This window comes from Drosophila mojavensis, unplaced genomic scaffold (assembly GCF_018153725.1).
Source record: "Drosophila mojavensis isolate 15081-1352.22 unplaced genomic scaffold, ASM1815372v1 contig_16, whole genome shotgun sequence".
NCBI lineage: Eukaryota > Metazoa > Arthropoda > Insecta > Diptera > Drosophilidae > Drosophila > Drosophila mojavensis.
This window is the reverse complement of record NW_025318693.1, coordinates 2,188,144-2,208,139: the sequence shown is the minus strand read 5'-3', so window position 1 is coordinate 2,208,139 and position 19,996 is coordinate 2,188,144. Positions and strand designations below refer to the sequence as shown.

The 19,996-nt window shown below is 38.9% G+C and overlaps 2 protein-coding genes across 8 annotated transcripts in view; one reads left to right on the top strand and one right to left on the bottom strand.

The window, feature by feature from the left end:
- Positions 1-2,502: 2,502 nt before the first annotated feature.
- Positions 2,503-3,713, bottom strand: LOC116804860. Its single transcript, XM_032733543.2, has 2 exons — positions 3,453-3,713; positions 2,503-3,349 (listed from the first exon to the last, which is right to left on the bottom strand). The coding sequence occupies exon 2, from the start codon at positions 3,277-3,279 to the stop codon at positions 2,845-2,847; it is 435 nt and encodes a 144-aa protein (XP_032589434.1). The 5' UTR covers positions 3,280-3,349; positions 3,453-3,713; the 3' UTR covers positions 2,503-2,844.
- A 1,325-nt stretch (positions 3,714-5,038) lies between these two features.
- LOC6573708 (homeotic protein antennapedia) overlaps positions 5,039-19,996 on the top strand; it is a 126,453-nt gene continuing 111,495 nt past the window's right edge. For all 7 annotated transcript variants that reach the window (XM_032731953.2, XM_015167079.3, XM_015167077.3 and 4 more), the window contains exon 1: positions 5,039-5,926. The gene's annotated coding sequence lies outside the window, so the exon portion shown is untranslated. The remainder of the gene's footprint in view (positions 5,927-19,996) is intronic.

The following is a 19,996-nucleotide window of genomic DNA, read 5'->3' as shown; positions in this document are numbered from 1 at the left end:
TTGACTCACCTGATCAACTTGACTGATTATTCGTTTGCATGCACGCTCTGTCGCTCTGTCACAGAAGCAGCACAAACAATAACACAATAACGAGAACAACTTCAACTTCATTCAGAACAATTGCAAAAGCGAATGTCACAAATACACTTCTCAAACACCTGACAAGCCCGAATACTCTTAAACAAGACAGGGAAAAGAATGTAATGAATCAATTGTTGTTTTTGAGTGAATGTTTTACTTAGCTATATTTTTATTTATTTATAGATTAAAATAATTCATTTATTTTAGTTTTAGCACTCTGACCATGATAAACCAAGATTGTTTCAATAATGTCTCATATCCATTTGTAAATATATTTATTTATGCTTGAGGAGAATAGCTTACAAGATATTCAAGAAATTATTGGGGGAATCGCCAAGAAAGTTAGTTGAAGCCTGTATAAAAACTATAATCAATTAAAAATTCAAGCTGATCAATTTGATTTAAATACATATTTTGGTTGGAAGGCTACGCTATCACTGAAGTGAAATTCTTCAAAAAGTCACTCGTAATGTTGTATGAGCAGTGAGTATTAGTTGAGTTGCCTAGTTAAGTTCTTGTAGCTGCTGAATATGGAGAAAAGCTATGAAATAATTTATATCGCTTTAATTTATACAAATTATGAATATTAAAAACCAATTTAATGTAGTAGTAATTAGTTAATATAAAGTAATGTAATGTTGAGTTGTGTATTCAAGTAGATAATTGGAATATTAAAAATTGCCTACAAATGTGAAAGAGTTGTTTTGTAAAATAACAAATTTCCTAAATATATGTATGCATATGCTTATTGAAGATAAAATCAAATCAATGTCATAGCCATATCCACATATCCATACACTAACTAAGCCTTTGCAAAATAAATAAAATAAGGAAAATTTATTGTTAATAATTTATTTATTTACTTATTTTTTTTTTTTTTTTTTTTTTTTTTTTTGTCAACCCTCTTCTTGTTTGTCCGAACTTTCATCTATTTTCCAAATATTTTATGTCTGTAGAAAACAATTCGTAAAGTGTAGCATCTGTCTGATCTCATTTAGCTCTATCAATTAATTAAATATAATTAGTGAAATATAGGTACTTTTTCATAGAACTTAAAAATCTGATACAATGTTACATCTGTATTTGTAAAAGCGTGAAAGGAAACTGAAAATAAAATTGTTGAACTCAGAGTGGAAATAAGAAATAAACTTTGTTTATACAGCCTTATTGAAGGTGAGGTAAGCTTTCCAATACGCTACGAGCTGATCGGGCATGTGGAACAGAGAAGGGCAGGAGGGATTCTGGGATAGGGACGGCTTCGCTCGAAAGCAAAGTCGAAGCGACATGCGAAACAATTCAAAGTTTCACGTCGTAAATTTGGCGGGCGACTTCATCGATCACTTTTGGACTTGTTGTTGTAGTAGTTGTTGCCTTTGCTGTAGCTGCAGGTTGACTTATTTGCCCGATTGCCGAGCCCGAGCTGAGGACGAGACTGCCTGGGTGCCGGGTTCCAGGTTCCAGGCTCCAGGTCCCGGCTCCAACGGCTGAACGGCACGCGCGTCTTGTTTTTTTCTGAATGTCGTTGTTTGTGTTGTTATTTCGTTGTCATTGTTGCTGTTGTTGTTGTTGTTGCAGCGGTTTGCTGGAGCGGAAATGGAGACTGAGTGCGCCCATTGGCGGCATGTGAAAATATTTCCCAAGGTGAATGCCACAAAAAAGGACAAACCCAAAGCACAGAGCGAGCCCATCCATGGCAACACGATTCCAGCTGAGCCCCCGCCACAGCACCGTTCCGTTCCTGTTACCGTGCGCCCAGCCCCATGCCCCTTCCGTGAGCCCCAATTGAATGATTTAGGGGCGCACAGTTGTCAAAGAGCAGCGATGCGTACGGGCCCACAGACGTGGACCTGTGGCCAAGGCTCTGGTCCTGCCATTTCTGTGTCGCATATCCCCAGCCCCAGTCGCCCCAATAGTTGCAACATTGGTGGGGCGCCAAGTACGCTTTTAAAACCGATTCATCCGCTCATTTGATATTTATTGCAGCACATAATTGAGTGTAAAATTGTACGAAAAAAAAATTGAACAAAAACTTGAAAGCAGCTGCACGCCTGCAGAAAAATGTTTTTAACTGTCTGATAAACTATATATTTAGGCTATTTACATTTTTATCTTTTAATCATTTATGACAATATAAATGGAATAAATAAATTAATCGTCAATTTTAATATATCAAACACTTGAGATTTTAACAAAAATTATTAATTTATAGTTTGGGTAAAAATAAGAACTTTGTAACAATTTTAAAAAAATATGTAATTTGTTTCTATTCAATTTTATAGTAGTTCTATTTATTATAATTCTCATTTATATTATATTTGTATATTATTTTTCATTGCTTACTCAATAAACTCAATTACATTTATTACATAATATTTTATTTTATGAAAATATATAATACATTGAAATACCTTCCTAATTAACAATATTATTATTTTTAAAATATTTATTAAAAAGTAATTGGATATTTTAAAATTTATAATTGAAAATAAATTTAACCACAGGCGTAGCATTTCTGCCCGTGGTTTTCTCCTCATCCATAGCAGACGGCAAATGGCCAAATGATTCTTCCCTCAAAGAGAAGCCGTCGGGCCGTGCTCAAAGCGCTTTGGCAACGTGGGCAGCGCTGTCGCTGCTCACGTTAAAGGCGACAGCGACGTCGATGTCGGTGTCGACGTCGACGCGCTCGACTCGGTCGGTTCGGCTTGCTGGTCGGACTGCGTAAATTTATGTGAGAAATCCCATTGAAAAGAGCAACGCGGCCGCTCACGACACAATAAAGCAAAATAATGGCACATTCGTCACACTTAACGCGGCCGCATGCTGCCGTCCCTGTCGCACGTGCGATGCGGCTCTGGTGCGCGCTCGCTCGCACACACACAGAGTCGGCGGCGTCATCCATCTTGGAGGCGAGCGCTGGTGCTGCTCTCTGGCAAGCGACAGGCGAGAATGCTTTATGAGCGCGCGCTGCAGCGGCTCCTCCCTGTTTGCGACGCGTTGCCAATTGGTGGCGGCGACGCTGGCCGCGGCAGAGGCCGAGGCAGCGGCAGCGCCAACGCAAAGTTGGCCAAGTATCACTGTTGGAGTCGGGCATGCTTTTTTCAGCAGCATGTTGCACGTGGTGTTGCACAGTGTTGCAGACACACAGCAGCTGCTGCTGCTCTCTTCTGCTTCTTCATTTTCTGCCTCTGCCGATCTCATGCTCACGCTCAGTGCGACCAACAGCTGTGGCAAGAGAGCAGCAGCCGTAGCGAAATTGAGAGCAAAGAGACTGAGAGCGAGTGAGAGAGAGAGAGAAAGATGCTGTCAAGCCATTTCGCTCATTCGGGGTGGTTCTGTGTTGCGTGCGTCTGTGTGTGTGTGCGTGTACTTACATGCGTGTGTGTGTGAGTGCGTGTTGTTTCTGTTTTGCGGCGATTGTACGCCATGATTGTTGTGCCGTCGGCAAACAAAGATTTCAGATATCCGGCAGCCATAATTCTCAACAGCGAATAGCTCAAAATATGAAGCGCGGGTTGCAATACTATAAATTTGTCAAATTATTTTTTATGAAATATCAAAATTTGGCTAGTAGATTTAAAATAAAGGTTTTTAATGTACACATTTTTTTTAAACACTAAAAAATAATATTTATTCTTTACCTACATCTGCACATGTCAAACAATATATATTTATACATATTTTTATGTTCAAAACTAAACAACAAAAATATACGTATATATTTTGTATACTTAAAGCACATGTGTTAAAAGTGCAATACTTGAATAATTATATTTTTTATAATAATATTTAATTTGGTTTAACGGAAGCTTCGATTATCTTAAATAATACTGAAAATTGTATGAGAAATTCAGATTATATTATTGTATTTTACCTATTCGAAATTCGGAACATTTAATAAGTTTTACTACCGCTTTCCGATTAAGTCGAAAGCTAAGTTTAAATTAATTTATACAAATATATATAAATCCGCATGAATATATCGCATAGAAAATATTTGATTCAAATTAACATTTTATCTTATTTTAAATGAATGTAAGATATCTGAAATATATATTTACAAGGAAAAAAAACCAAACAGTACACAACAATTATTCAATAATAATTCAAAAATAAAATATAACGTACCAAAATAAAAATTCAAAATTGTTTCAGAAATTCGCATTTCCATCGGGCTTTCAGCTTAAGCCCAGCTAAGAGGCAAACTTGCTGCATGGAGCCGTCGCAACTCAGACTGACAAAAGCCGCAAGTGGCCGCTGTGCGAATGTGAGATACAAACACAACTGGCAGCGGGCAACTGGCAACTGGCTGTGCCACAAGCTGTGGAAGCTCTCGCAAACGTAAATTTCGCACTCATTCACTCATTCGCTCAGCTCAGGAGCTCCAGAGCGCCGAATGCGAGCAGAAGATACTTTTTTTTTGTTTGGTATGTTTGTTGTTGTTCGTTTCGTAGTGACTGCAGATACTTTATGGCCGACGCTAACGGCGCCGCCAGCGCTACCGTCGACGCTGGCGTCAGCGTCGGCAGCGTATGGCATAAATAACGTTGGCAGCGGCTCGGCTGCGGTTCTCTCTTTCGCTGCTCGCTGCTCACTGCTCAGAGCTCGGCGCGTGAGTTTCTTATAAGATTATTTATATACTGTTTGGGGGGCAGTGCGCCGCTGCTGGCGTTGGCTGCGCTGCGGCAGCGGCCGGCGCGTCGCTTCTGGATTAATAAGGAGTTCTCGCTTGGATTTTCACATGTATATGCTTTGAATTGAATGCTTTATGGGTTTAGTTTGATAGAAGTCGTAAAGAAATCAACATCACAGAATACAAAAACGCACCCGTGTGTAGTGTAAGCCGTGTATGCCACACGTTGTCCGCCGTCGTTGTCGTTGTTGTTGTTGCCGTCGCCGTCGCCGTCGCCGTCGCTATCGTAGTCGTTGTCGTTGTCATAGTTGTTACTCTGGTTGTTATTGTTGGGGGGCACCATCTGAGCAGGAGCAGCAGCAGCAAGAGCAGAGCCAGCACCACCAGCAGCAGCTGAAGCAGCGGCATCTTTTGGGTCTGTTTGGCCAAACTATTCGGTCGCTTACGGTCGTCGTGGTCAGCTCGTCGCAACGCCGCCAATACGCCCGCCCGCTACGCTGCGGCCAATTGACAGCTCGTAAAAGAATCGTTAAAATCATAAAAATTATCATAACAATAATCGTAAAAAATTAGAACCGCAACACCAGTCGCACATTGGCCACAGCCACAGCCACAACCAGAGTCAGAGCCACAGACACAGACAATAATCGCAGTCAGAAGAACGCGCGCGTTTTCTCATACTTTCTCTCTCTTTCCCCCGAACACTTCTTATGTTGCTGTTTTTTATGATGTTGACCCGCGTAGATACTTAAGCGCCCATAAACACCTACCGTTCCAACGTCTGGCAGGTGTCTAACTCGGCAATAAAATTGTGCAATAAGTGAATTAGTGTTAGCATTACACTTGTTACACTCTCCAACCAAATAAATAAATACATGCTTAAATACATCAAGTGATTCACGCTGAATATTTCTCCTGACTTGGCTCTAGCCAAAGCGTGTGAAGTTCGTCTAACATTTCTAGTCCCAAAGTAAGCAATATCTATACAAACCCAGCAGACAGCCAAAAAGAAAGAAAAAAAAAAAATAACAAAGTTCAAGAAAGTAAAGCAAGTGCAGATAAAAACATAAAAAAGAAAAGAAAAATAATCAAACAAAAATCTACAAAAAAAGTTTACGGTGTAAAAAGTTTCTGAGCACGTGCACAACTGCAAGTTGAATTCGTAAGCCAGCCATAAGGATCAAGGATTTGCGCAGTCAAATTTGGATTTAGACGGTGAGTTGCAATACGATTTGCAGTTGCCGCTTTTTGCGGCAACACTCAGTCAACACTTCATAACTCATAAGCTGCGCTCCCCAGTCTCGTTGCACATCATTCAAACTGCAAACTGTTGACAGGCTTATTAGACATTTGCATAAATTTGGCCAGCTAGTAACTATGTCCACTTTCGAGTGTCCACTGTGCAGGAGTCGCACTGGCCAGAGAGATAGATTCTGGAGTCTGAATCAGGGCTAGCTAGGAGTAATGGTCGCTTTGAACTTGGAATCGTTTTGAATTATTGCACATATCCTGGGCAACATAGTTTCACTTCCGCATGCGGCAGCCATTGCGGAGTGTGAGTGTACACACTCACACACACACACACACACATAGACAAACTGCCTGTGCATAGAAAATTTATGCGGCCATTGTTGCGGCGCATTGTTGTTGCTATTGTTGTTGTTGCTGTTGTTGTTGTTGCGAATGTCCTAGTTGTCTGCCTCCTGCATATTTGTCGCACTCTTTGTCTGCACTGCAACCTTTTCCCTCTCACTCTGTCTCTCTCTCCCTCTCTCTCTTTCCGTCGCTCTCAATTAAATCTCTGTCTCGCTCGCTCTGTTTCCCTCTCGCGCTCATTGCACTTGCGCTGAGATTTATTTCATTTTGAAAGTTCAATTATTGTTTTTATTTTAAATAAATAATACAAAATATTTGTTTGATTCGTTGTTGATTTTCTGCTCAATAAAAGCCCTTAATGAACCTGCGAGCTTCTCTTTATTTATTTGTTGTTCGCGCACTTGTTCTCTATAAACAAATGGAGTTCAGTTTGTTTTTAACAATTTTTGCCATCAGCAATGATATTATTTGCTCATAATTTATCGATTTAATCAGCCGGAAATGTTTCACAGCTGACAAAATCATAAACTCAACTACGATTGCTCGATCTGCTTTTTGTTTTTGTTTGCCTGGCAAAAAGTTCATGATTTATGACTCGGACAGGACGAACGGACGGACGGACAGTGGGCATCACACAGTCACATTGATGCACTTCCAACTAGTTACTTCCACTAGTTACAGTCGGCTTGATAGCAGAATATTTTGATAAATATTGTCAATTAGTCAGTATATTTATTATTTAGAATAGCAAAGCTCAATGGGAAATGTGTATATAAGTAAATAAATACATGTATACTGAATTAGAGATAGATATTATCTATTGCAAATACAGAAAATGTTTCTATGTCTAATACAATCATCAAATTCCTTTTTGAATATTTTCAATATAAATTAAAAACATTGATTTTTTTTTTTTTTTTTTGCTGTGTTCTTTACACATTTAATTACACAAATATTTTTTAAAAAAAATTGTATACATATTTTAACAAATATTCATATTTTATTTTCCCTGAATTTCTTTGTACATTTATTTAGAATGCCTTTAATAAATTAATGTATTTTAATTACTTGTTTACTTAAAACAATTTCGATATCTTCTTTTCACTATGCCCAATTCGTGAATGAGTAAATAAATAATAGTTTTCTCCCTCATTCCCTCGGCATAATCGAATGTGTTCACATTTTAATCAAATTCACACATTGGGACATGATTTATATATTTAATAATCCCGCCATAAAAATGGCGACAACTGTTTTGTAAATGCATTAATCACCGCTGCTCGGACGTCAGAAGGAAACTAAAGCCGAGCTAAACATACAACAACAATAACAAATGAAACAGACCAACAAATAAAAATATATATACACATATATTTATGTACACATATATATATATATGTGTATATTCAGAAACAAAAAGCTCGGAGCAACAAAACAACGAAGCAAAACTTGTTTACTTAAAACAAATGCCGTGCCTTTGAAATTTAAATTATATTCAAAATCATTGATAAATGGTGACACGAATCGACTAATTAATCAAATGCAAAACTCCAAACGAATAATGAACCAAAAAAAAGCCCAGAAAACCACAAAAAAAAAATTTGAATGTCTAAGCCCAAAGCAAAACAAACAAAATTTCACACTGATTATATACGAATTCAATAAGTTTGTCTTAAAACGGTATTTACTGCTGATAAATTGCTACATTTGTATTTTGTTAAAGTTCACAAAATGACGAAAAGAGTTCATGATAAGAAGTGTATAATACTATTAATTATTTTGGTTGTTTCTATTTCTAAGAAATCTCTCTGCTGAATCGATTTTGTATTCAGAAAAAGGAATATATTAAGCATTTGAGGTGCGTTTAATAAAATACAAATTATGAAAGTCTCGCGACATTATAAAAATATTATAACATAATATTATGAAATCATTTCGACTTCATATGTCAAATTAAAATAAATTCTTCTATGCTCGAGTTGACATAGTGTTCTCATATAGTATTCACATAAGATCAAACAATTTTGAAATGAAGATACATATAAATCTAATTTTATAACAATATCAATACAGCAATGTCCAAAGGTTAATCAATTTCAGCTCAATTAAATAACATTCATTTATACATTCAAGTATAAAGACTAGCTTACTTTTCTTGCTTAAACTTTTTAATCCTTTAACTTTAATTTTAATCGACAATTTGTCTATCTTAAATGTTTCCATTTTAGCTTTACAGTTCTTATAAACACGTCTCGCTTTTTACTTTGTCTCACGCTTTTTTCTCTGCCCTGCCAAAGGCTCTCAAGCTGTTCACCCACTATGGCGAAAACTGTTTAAGCCAACGGATTTTCAGTGTTGTACGAGTATGCGCTTTTTATTTGTATTTGTATTTTCATCTTTTTTATATTTGTTTTCCTTTGTTTTGCCACTTGTTGTGGTCTTTTTTGCCGTGCTATTTAATTTCAGTGCGGATTTTGATGTAGCTGCAGCAAAACAAGGACTAAGCAGCCCCCAGTTGCTCAGCATTGGGTGGCAATTTGCTGTGGCTGCAGTTTGTTTTGCCAACTCTGTCTGTGTGCGAGTGTATGCATGTGTGTGTGTGTGTTTGGGGGTTTTTGGAGCTTGCAGCTCAGCGCCTTTTGCGAGTGCACTCGAACTGTGCTTGTTGGCCCCAGCACGGACTGAGAACTGTGCTGTTGCAGTCGAAATATAGGAATCGGAATCGGAGTCCGAGCCAGAGTCAGAGCCAGAGCCAGAGTCAGAGCTGGGGCCGCCCAGCGGGGCGCTCTCGCAGTGACATTGCGCCGAGCGGGTGACAATGATTTATGGCAAAGAGATACGCGACAACGAACGCAAAAAAACAGCAACCAAAAAACACAAAAAATAAAAATGAGAGAAGAGAATGCAAAAAGAAACGCAATGAGCACGAGTGAAAGAGTGCGAGAAAGTGTGCTGTGAAAATGCCCAGAATTTGTATTTATTCTATATATATATATATATTTTTTTTTTTTATTTAATTTTTTTTTGTTGCAAACCCTACCTGATCGAGCACCTTTTAAGATACAAAAAAAACCTCAGTTTTTTTTATGCGCAAAATGTCCTTGAAATTGCAACAACAACCGGGCAGCTCGAACGAAAGTGAAAACCTGCTGCGTGATTTTTCATATTTTACCTTTTTGTCACTTGCCGTAGTTGCTTGGCCCGCTGCACATGTCACAAAAGGCCATAAAGAATTTTCCGAAATATGATTAGCCATTAGGAAGTCACCTGGCTGAAGGTCGCACTCAGCACTCAGCACTCGGCTCTCGTCAGTTGACTCTCAGGTTATGCAATAGTCATTTGCAACGGCCATAAAAATTAATATGCGTCCTTCGCAGTGGCAATTTGGTGCGCGTATCTCGGCAAATGCATCTGCGGGCCACAGCATTTGACTTTGAACCGCTCCGGAGCCGCTGGCTCTGCCGCTGACTCTGCCGCTGGCCCTGCCCCTTGCCGGGCAAAGCGGACATGACTTTTGGCTTGACTTCGTCTTCGGTCTTAGTCTGCGTCCATTGTGTGTGTGTTTGAAGGTTACCTGTTTTTACAGTTGGCCATGCAGCGCTCCTTCTGCTGCATCTTCCTCTTCGCCTTCGTCTTCTTCTTCTCCTGTGTGTGTGTGTGTTTTTTTAGTATTTAGTTTTTCATTCTCGGTCTGAAATTATTATTTATGAGTTCGCATTGTTGTCGCCGTTTTGAAAGTGATCTGAATCGCCAGCATCGACCTGGGCACGGATCGCACACATACACACACTCACAGACACACACATGGTTATCTGCTGTTTATCTTCTGGTATCTGCGGCAGTTCGCTTTGCTCAACAACAAGATCAGCTCCGAGCGCGTTGCATTTGTGTTTTTACTTTCAGTTGAAACCGAAAATTCGTAATAAATCAAATCATTTGTATGCAGTTCAATGTGTCATATGCACATAAATCAATTGATGCTGTTTAGAATCCTGTGCTCTTTGCATTGTGCAAAGGATTAAGATTGAGCACAAAAAGAAAAATGTTGAACAAACTGGAATACGTCAGATGCATCGTTCCTTTTCAAGTTAGGCGCAGCTTGAACTCTAGAAATTATAGATAATTGTGATATTTATTTCAATTTGTGAAATTTATTTCATACATTAGACAAATATTTACTTTGAAAGGAAAACAACTTGAACTGAAAATAATTTTATTGAGTTTTTAAAAAAGTTTTTAACAGTTTTTAATATAATTTGAATTTAATTTTTAATTGACTTTAGTGATTTTTAAATAAATTATAATTCCAAATATTATTGTATAATTTCTTATTTTCCATCTAATTTAATTTTATATATTTTTTTTTTATTTTCTAAAAATTTTTCATATTATATTTTCATATAATTTTTATTTAACTTTTATATATCTAGATAAAAATAAAACAAATGCATTTATATTATAATAGCAATTTTTAATTTAATTCAATTCTATTGAATATTAAATATTTATTTAAATGTTGTTCCCCATACTTAATCTAACAAAAAAGTGGAACTTTTTCCCTGCTTCCTACTCTCTTTACTCAATTTCTATTTTGTCACTTACAACTGGGTTCATCTTTTTTCCTTGTTTTTCAAAGTTTTTTTGTCGGGACTTCAATTACAAAACCATGAGAATTGTGCTCCTTACGTGTGTGTGTGTTTGTGTGCGGGTGAGAAACGGCTAGTGTGTGTGTTGGGCTGAGTCGTCGCGCCATAAATCACATTCACTTCTAATATTTTCACAAACACATCACAATGGAGAAAATTTGTGATTTATCTGTGTGAAGAAGTCAATAACTCATAAAAAATCCACATAAATCTCCGTTTGCGCTGCAAGAGGCACACAGAACTTCGCAGGCAGCTAATACAACAGCGCGGCTCAGTTGTTCTGAGCTGCATTGCAATTGTCTCAATTGCGAGCGGCAGGAAGTTGAGGGACTCGCATCGCTCCGACTGACATCGCCTCGATGACGACATATGTTGCATAACATTTGCATATTGCAGCGAGCAGCGGGAACTGCGGGAGTTCCTGGAAGGCGCGGGCGTTGGGCCGTCGCAACGGTAGCGGAAGATGTCCAAACAATGACAAATATGAATATCAATATGGAAATATTCTGGACTTTTCTATTGTTACTCAATTATTTACGCTCTACATTTGAGAGCATTTGGGCCAGTTTTGGCAATGTTAGCAATTTCAACGAATTTCAAACGCAGTTGCCGCTCACCGGCAACAAAAAAACGCATTGTTCAAACAGCGTGAGCTACAAATAAAAAAGGCAGCAAATTCAACAAAACTGAGTCAAGAAAAGTCCGCACAACTACAAAAAATAAGGCAAGCACAGGAGCTGGGCGGCAAAATTTGCAAAATATAAAGGAAAAACCAAAAAACCAACAACTACAATAACAAGAGGTAAAGGCCAAGCGACGAGGTCTCGTATGTGTACATAAGCATATACATATGTAGATGTCGACATATCTGCGGCCGTATCTGTATCTCGCATATGTATCTGTATCTAACTTACCAGCCACGGGCAGTTGGCGCTTTTTTGTGTGAGTTTCGCATACAAATACATGGAAATAATTCGTTTTGTTTGACGTTGCTCTAAGCCCGAGTCGGACGAACTACACGAAAATGTCGGCTGGCAAAACTCAAGCAGAAACAGCAAAATAAAAAGTAACGAAAAAAAAAAAAAAAAAAAGAAATAACAAAAGAAAAAAAAAAAAAACAATGTCACACATGTCAAAGTTGTCGCAGAATGACACAAATGCGGCTCTCGAATTGCTCACTAACCCGCGCGAACCCCGGCACCGGCCCCGGCCCCGGGACCCGAATCGAACCCGTACTTGGACCTGAACCCACAATACTCAGCCCTGGCCACATCGTCGTCGTCGTCGTCATCAGCGCTTCGTCTGCCTGGCGGAATCGTGTCAGCCCCAAAAACACGAACCGGGTCCAAAACTCAAAGCTCGCGATGCGCATTTCGTGGAAATTTCACAATTAAAAAGGCACAAAAATCTTAGGAAAGAGTTAACCGGAATATGAGAAATCGTGTCAACGTCAAGCTCCAACCACCGCAACGAGTTCAGTTTGTGATCTAATTTTTCTTTGCCGAATTCCCCCTGCAAAAGGCAAAACCCTCGCACGAGGAATAGGGCAAAAAAGCAAAAAGAAAGAAAAGAGTTGATTTGGCCATAAAAATTGCTTCAAATCTGTCACTTGATACTGAGTTTTGATTTCTGTGTGGCTAGGAATGCGATATGAAATTAGAACAGTTTTTACTCTGTGTGGAATTGATATTTTGTGTGGTGTAAACGAGGAATGCTTTACAGACAAGCACGTCGAGTGAACATGTAGAAGGGCTTGTACAGTTAATGAGATTAGATTCTGGGTTTTATATATATATATATATATATATATATATATATATATATATATTTTTTTTTTTTTTTTACTTAAAGGAATTTGTCTCATTAATTATCGCATTGAATATTCTTATAATTTATTGTGAACAGTATATAAATATATATTTTATAATATGGGATGTTATTTCACATGTTATTTACATTTATAATATACATTTTATTTTGTTTGATGACAAGTAACATAATGCTCCATTCAATATATTATCTGTCTTTAAAATTACGAATTTCAATTTTTTTTTTTTTTTAGGGAATCAAGTTTATAAAATCAAATTGATATTCCTTTTATATCTATTTTCTACTTCCATTAAAGGGGTATTAATCATTAATCAGCAGCAAAATTAGCATTTTGTATTTAGTACTGAAATAAATAATTTATTAGATAATTTACTCAAGTTTTAATAAAAAAAAAAAAAAAAAAAAAAAAAAAAAAAAACATTGAGCATAGGCCATAGCTTTGCATTCTATTATATTTATATTAATTGTATTTAATTTTCAAAAATACCTTTCGTTTATATAACACGTTTATTTGTTATATATAAACAGATTAAATAAACAAAATTGCAATATGAGGGTTCTTAAGAAAATAATTTTCTTTTAATGATCTAGTATCAGGTGCAATATGAGTTCCTCTTCCTTTTCCATACAGTCGAACGCAAAGAGCACAAGTGACAATCCCATGTCAAGTGGCATGAAGAGCGGCCATTGATTGTCGTCAATGGAGGATGAGGTATTACCATGAGGGTGCTAGAGCGAGAGAGGGCGAGCAGAAGAGATGATTAAGCAGAGCAAAGATGGTGAAAGAATTTCGGTAAATCGAAACTTGCGGGTGAGACACAGAAACCCAATACGAATGCACATACTCATATGAGGGGCAGGGCAATCTATATACACACATAGTCACTCACACTCTTATACACACACACACACACACACTCACACAGTGAGCAAGAGGCAGCGGCAGCAGCAGCGCAGGGCAGTGTCTACTTCGACGATGAACAAAAATTAAGGCCCATTAATCATTTTGACTTATTTCTTTCCTTTTTTCGTCTAAAATTAATCTTGATGCCAAGCGTTGCCAGGCAACGCGGCATCCCGGGCCCGGGCCAGCACTCAGTTAGAGTGTGAGAGCGAGATGGCATTAGTGCTTGTTGTTGTGCGGATTATAAGGGCAGCGGCACAAAAAAAAATATGAAAAAAAAATAACCGAAGAGAGAAATATGAAAGCCAAAAAGATGCGGATGCATGAAGGCAGCCCAACTGGGAATCAACTTTGAATTCGCAACCAAAATATTCGAGTTGACTCGGCCACCACCTCCCTCCCCCATTCCCGATTCCCCATCCCCTTTCCACTTCCACTCCCCCTGCTCATCTGCTTAAAGCATCGCGCGTCCAGATTAGCGACGACGTTTGCCCATTGTTTGGGCTCTGCAAATTCCCAAAAATAATTTAAAACAGATTAAACCGTTACGGCTGCCATTTGCACCACATTGCGTCCGCACACACACTCACACTCACGCCCCCTTTTTGTGGGCTGTGTCTAGGCTGGTGGTGCAGAGGGCCAAGGCTCTGGCACACATGGCCGGGCCACTGACATTGCGGCCCCCGCAAATGAATTTGAATTTGACCAAATGTCTTGCGAAACTGTCGTCCTGTCGGCCTGTCGCCCTGTCGTCCTTTCGTTTTCGTCCTGTTCCCTTTTTGTGCATATGCTGCAAATTTGCCACTCTGCCAGGATATTGGGGTGGGGGCAATGCCGCTGTCGAGTGGCATACTTAAGGGCGCGTCAGCGGCACTGAGAGAGTGAAAACAACAGGGCGGCCATAAAACCGTTTAAATCAAACGGCTGAACAAATTGGTTTCCTTCGAGTCGAAAGCTTTATGCGCCAGACAAACGAAATCCGATGGCTGCCCCTGGTGGGTGGTTGCCAGGCGCGGCAAGGGCGGCCAGGCAGCCGCAGAGCCTGTCGTCTTAGCACAGGGTTGGAGTTGCGCTTAAGGGTTGGCTGAGCCGTCTGCATGTGCCTCTACTTCACGATGTGCTAAAGAGGTGTGCAGCATACGAAATAAAACTTGCGAAATATTTATATGAAGTGAGCGAATCTACTGAGTATATTTGGGAGCATTATTATGTGTGGAGCCATATCTCATGAGATTATAGATGATATTACCTACAAATAATTGAAAATGGCAATCAAAATATAATATAATAAAAATTATATAATATAATTATAATAATAATAATAATATATATGATATAATAATCTAATATAATAATGATATAAAATATATATATAATGATAATAATATAATATGTCTTTGGGGAATGAGCGCTAATTGACCTATAAATTTATTCGCTAACATTAGGTACTACATAATTAGTAGTTATCACAGTATTCTCTAATTATACGAAAAAATTATACGAAAATTAAAAGGTAATTAAATTAATAATTAATTAAATAAATATAATCTTATATAATTATTGATTTTTTTAATTTTATGTCAGTATTTTACTATTATGTAAGTTAAAGCTTCAGCAACATTTTTAAAATATAGTTTTAATTGAAGAGAAGATAAGATTTCTATTAAGTCAGATTTATGCCAACTGACGGCGAGTTGAAATTTTTAAAGCGTGAAAGTCATAAAAAATACGTCAGGCAAAATAAAATTCTTCAGCTGCTTCCAAATCTTTCAAAACAATTAAGCAATTAAATGAAAAATACATAGCTTATCCTTTGTTCATAGCAATACAATGATAACTATTAACTATTCACCTTGTACTACTCCCGAATCGTCATAAGCCCACTCAGTAAACATTCGCTCAATTTGCATGTAAATTGTCTAAGGAAGTGATAAACGATGGTCAGCGAACTGTACGAACGCGAACTCTATAAACTGGCCTCAGTCATTTCAATGAAAATCTATTAAACGTTACGTTCTTATGGCTAGACACACACACGAGCACAATCACATATCAATAAACATATATGTATGTATATATATTCTTGTATATGTATGTGTATATAACGTGTAAAGTCTTCCATTTTGTGACTTGACAGAGAAGATGACAAATTGTCGGACAGGCTGACTGACAGGCGCAACAGCAACAGCAACAGCGACAGTGACAGCGGCAACAACAACTTCCAGACACTCCAAGTCGCAACTGCACTGCAATTAGTCAAAGTGGCCCTAGGTACAACAACAATAACAACAACAACTACTACAATAAACATACAGGCAAACAACAACAACTACAGCTACATAGTTAAACCAAAGACATTTTGGCTGCAAACCAATAAAAAAAACTGTAAAATTATGAGGAGCCATCGCGGCTATAAAAGTGCGATAAAATTTTGCTTCCAAGTAAAAAACAACAACAACAACAACTTCAGCATGAGGCGAATGATGAAGGTGGCAAACGCTGACTGAGCTATGCAGCCAGTGGCACGTAGCTTCACGTGCGACGTGCGTCAACTGGCGGCAATTATAAAGTCCGTGTCCACAACGTGAGGCACTGGCGCTCAGACCAGAACCAGACTCAGACTCAGACCCAGACCCAGACACAAACACAAAAAAGACATTGGCACCCAAACGTCATTTCACTCGAAGTACTCAGAGCTAAGAGCTAAGGCGACTTGCGGCAGGTGTTGGCTGGTGCCGGTGCTGGTACCGGGATCTGTAACCCGGCTGTCGTTTGAATCAATAAACTCTGATTAGACACCGGCAAGGGCTCCCGATAGAATGGCCCACAGACTTATCGACCGCTGCACATCGTCTGCCCAATGCATCCGCAATAAAAAAGAAAACACCGCCTGCTGCTGTGCATTCCAACTAGCCAGCTTTCAGCGAAGTCAGTCGGCCACAATTATGCAATCGACGATCGGCAATTGCAAATTGCCAATTGCGAATTGCGAATCGCCAATTGGTCAAATGTGTCGCCGCTGCGTCACGTCTTCGATGCGTGGGGGTCAGGGAGCCGGACACTGGGCGGCACTACAAATCGCTGGCCACCGTCCAGAGATTATCAATGGTAATAAGGCAATAAAATGGGCATATGCAGACGGCGTTCTCTGGGCCCACTGCGACCACTGGTCTCTCTGCCTACTCAGCGGCTCGTATCTGCACTCATCTAAATCGTCTATGCAATGCCAAGATAACTAAATACTTGTTTGCTCTTATTCAGTTCTGCGGTCGACAGTGCGTGAGCGACAAATATGATAAAGATATGGTTATATATTTTACATACATTTTAAATTTTTTAACTCTTAAATATATTTTGTTAACATAGATTTGGATATCTAAAAAAGCTGTTGTCTTATTTATTATCAGAATAATTTGTAGTAATATTTTGTTAGCTTTTATCCAGCTATAGGACATTAATATATTATTCTAACATTATTCAGAGAGTGTTTTTTATTAATATTTAGGAATGCGTTTATTTTTCAATAATTCTTTGGGAATTCCATATTTTAGGATCGATGTTTATGGGTAAAGGCATTTTCTAAGAAAATGTTTTATTTCTATGTCTTGATCATTTGCCGAGAATGAGGATATGTCATACATAAATACGTTCTTATTTATGAAGTGAGATATCCTGTTACCATATGCATATCCCTTTTCCATGGAGAGTGAAAGGAACCATTAGGCTTAGCTCTGCGTTCCACTTCAGCTCAAGATGATTGAATGAAATTTCTACAGTGTAATTTAGATTCAAAGAGAGTCAGAAAATTATATGATAGTTATAATTAATAATAAAAATGAACAAAAACTTGCAGATATTAAGAGTTTATTAATTAAACATTTCTTTAATATTACTAAAATTATATTTTACGATTGTTATAATATTAAATTTCAATTTCAAATTATATTTTATTTATGTATAATTGTTTTTTTCCAATTGTTTAATACATTAATGGGCAATGTTTTAAGTATTCAGGGACGCAGGTTTCCCAACACAGAAATGAAACATGTCAACACTCGACGTGATCAAATAAACATGCGCTATTGAAATGAGCTGCAAAGATTTCGTAATCAATCAAATTGTAAAACGGTAAATTGTGCGTGAGTGAGATGACAATATAAATGTGTGAAAAGAAAGGGAAGACAACTCTGCTTGAGCAGTGGACAACGGACAGCGGACAGGGGACAACGGACTGTGCTGTATTTCACTTTGGGGCATTCAAATGAGATATGCGATATTTTGGCTTGTCGCACTTGTTCCACCTGTTCTCCCTCTCCCTCTCTCTCTCTCTCTCTCTCTCTTTCTGTCACTCCCAAAGAGTCTCTGCGGTGCTCTCTTTCGCTGCGATTATTTGTATGTTTCGCTAGCAAGCGGCAATAAATCTTGTAATCATAATAATTTGTTTCAATGTTAATGCCTTCAAAATATCTGAAAACTCAATAAATAACAAAACTACATGTTCGTGTGTGCTGTTAATGTCATACCATGAGATACTTCATATATCATTCCGCTTGCTGCTGCTGCATTGGCCAGGCAAAACCTGATGCCAGCCCTCTGCCAGGTAGGTGACTTGTGCCTTGTTTTTTGCTTTGCTTTTCCCTTTTTTTGTTTTCGTTATTTTCCGCTTTGCCTTTTGTGACGCAACAGTCGAGAAATGCCGTGGACCCAAAAACTGCAACACATCAGGGCATATATAGGGGCTGGGATTGCGATTGGGGATTTACTTGACTGCAGAACAAATTAATCCAAAATCAGCAAGAGACAAGCGAGAAATGAACCAAAGGACGACAACATGGACCGCAGAGTATGGGAGAGATAAAGAGAGAGAGAGAGAGAGAGAGAGAGGGCGAAGGAGAGAGAAAGAGTGAGAGAGACAGGTGTGGGGCCAAAGACTTTGTCGTCGTCTTCGCTTTGAGGCGCGCCCTGGGCCAGATGAAGCTCAAGTGTGAGGCCGGATGACAACGCTTGAGCCTCGATATCGATATCGACTTGCCAGCAACACCCAATAACAACAGCGACGACAAGCACACACACATGTATCTACACACACACACACACTCGCACACACACACACACACAGCAACGCATCCAATGCTGAATAACTCAATTAATTTCTGTCACCTGATTTATCACCTTTCGTGTATTTTCGGTGTACGCGTCGCCGAACAACTTTTAATTTCAATTTTATTTATTTGCATTTTTATGATCTCACTCTCAATAAGTGCACGCGGGGTATGCACAGCCGCACGAGTAGGTGGCCCATGCAGTCGCACCGGCAATGCAATTGCAATTGAGACATTGCCAAGAACGTGGCCCCAACACCAAACCCATCCTCATCCTCATCCTCAACCCCAAGCCCAGCTCGCGACGATGAAACCCGTTTGCGGCCCGCTTCGCACTTGAAAATTAAAATGTTTTATCTCTCGGATATGCTGAGGAACATGTTATTAGCGCAGCCTCTTGTAATTTGCATAAAAAATAAAAACAGCGATGGCAAAGCCAGAGAGCGTGCCTTGTGCTGGGCTGGCTATTAAAACATTCCGCTTAACACTTCCTGCGACAAGCGGCCAGCGGACCTTACGAATCAATTGCACAATGGTTGGACGGGGCCAAAGTCTACACTTAAAATTCCTGACTCTGCAGCATTTGAGATAAGCCGCAGTTGAAACGTATAAACTGGAGCCTTTATCACTGCTCCTAAGAGTCTCTGTTTGTGTCCACATGATTTACAATCCCCTGGAGTGAAGTAATTTTCGAGAATTGAATTTTGTATATTTACCTTCAGTTTGATATTTCGTTTGAGTAAGACAAATGGCTTAAGTCTAAGCTGAGATGAGAGCAGTATTTATGTATATATGGGCTGATATCATGTGACATCAAAATCCAAAATATCGTCATCAATGCCTAATATATATATATATAATGTAAGATCGGCAATATATATTAGCCAAAAACAAGTTAACAAATGCGCCACTTGCCCCACTGTGCGGCAATGGAGACTGTGATTGCGAGCTCTGAATATGCCAAGCCTCTAGACATCTTCAGCGATGTGAAACTAGTTTCTCAATTAAGCAGTTGGGCGCAGGCACCGAAGATTGGCACACACACACGTCACCCTAGGTGTGCGTGTGTGTGTGTGAGTGTGTGCTTGCAGTCATCAACGACGGACGCACTGCATCCGTCCAATTCGTCAAGGAACAGTTGCAGCACGCCCAGTTTGAGGCGCTGAGCGTGCGATTGGCTGCGTAGCCGCAGACGCAGACGCAGACG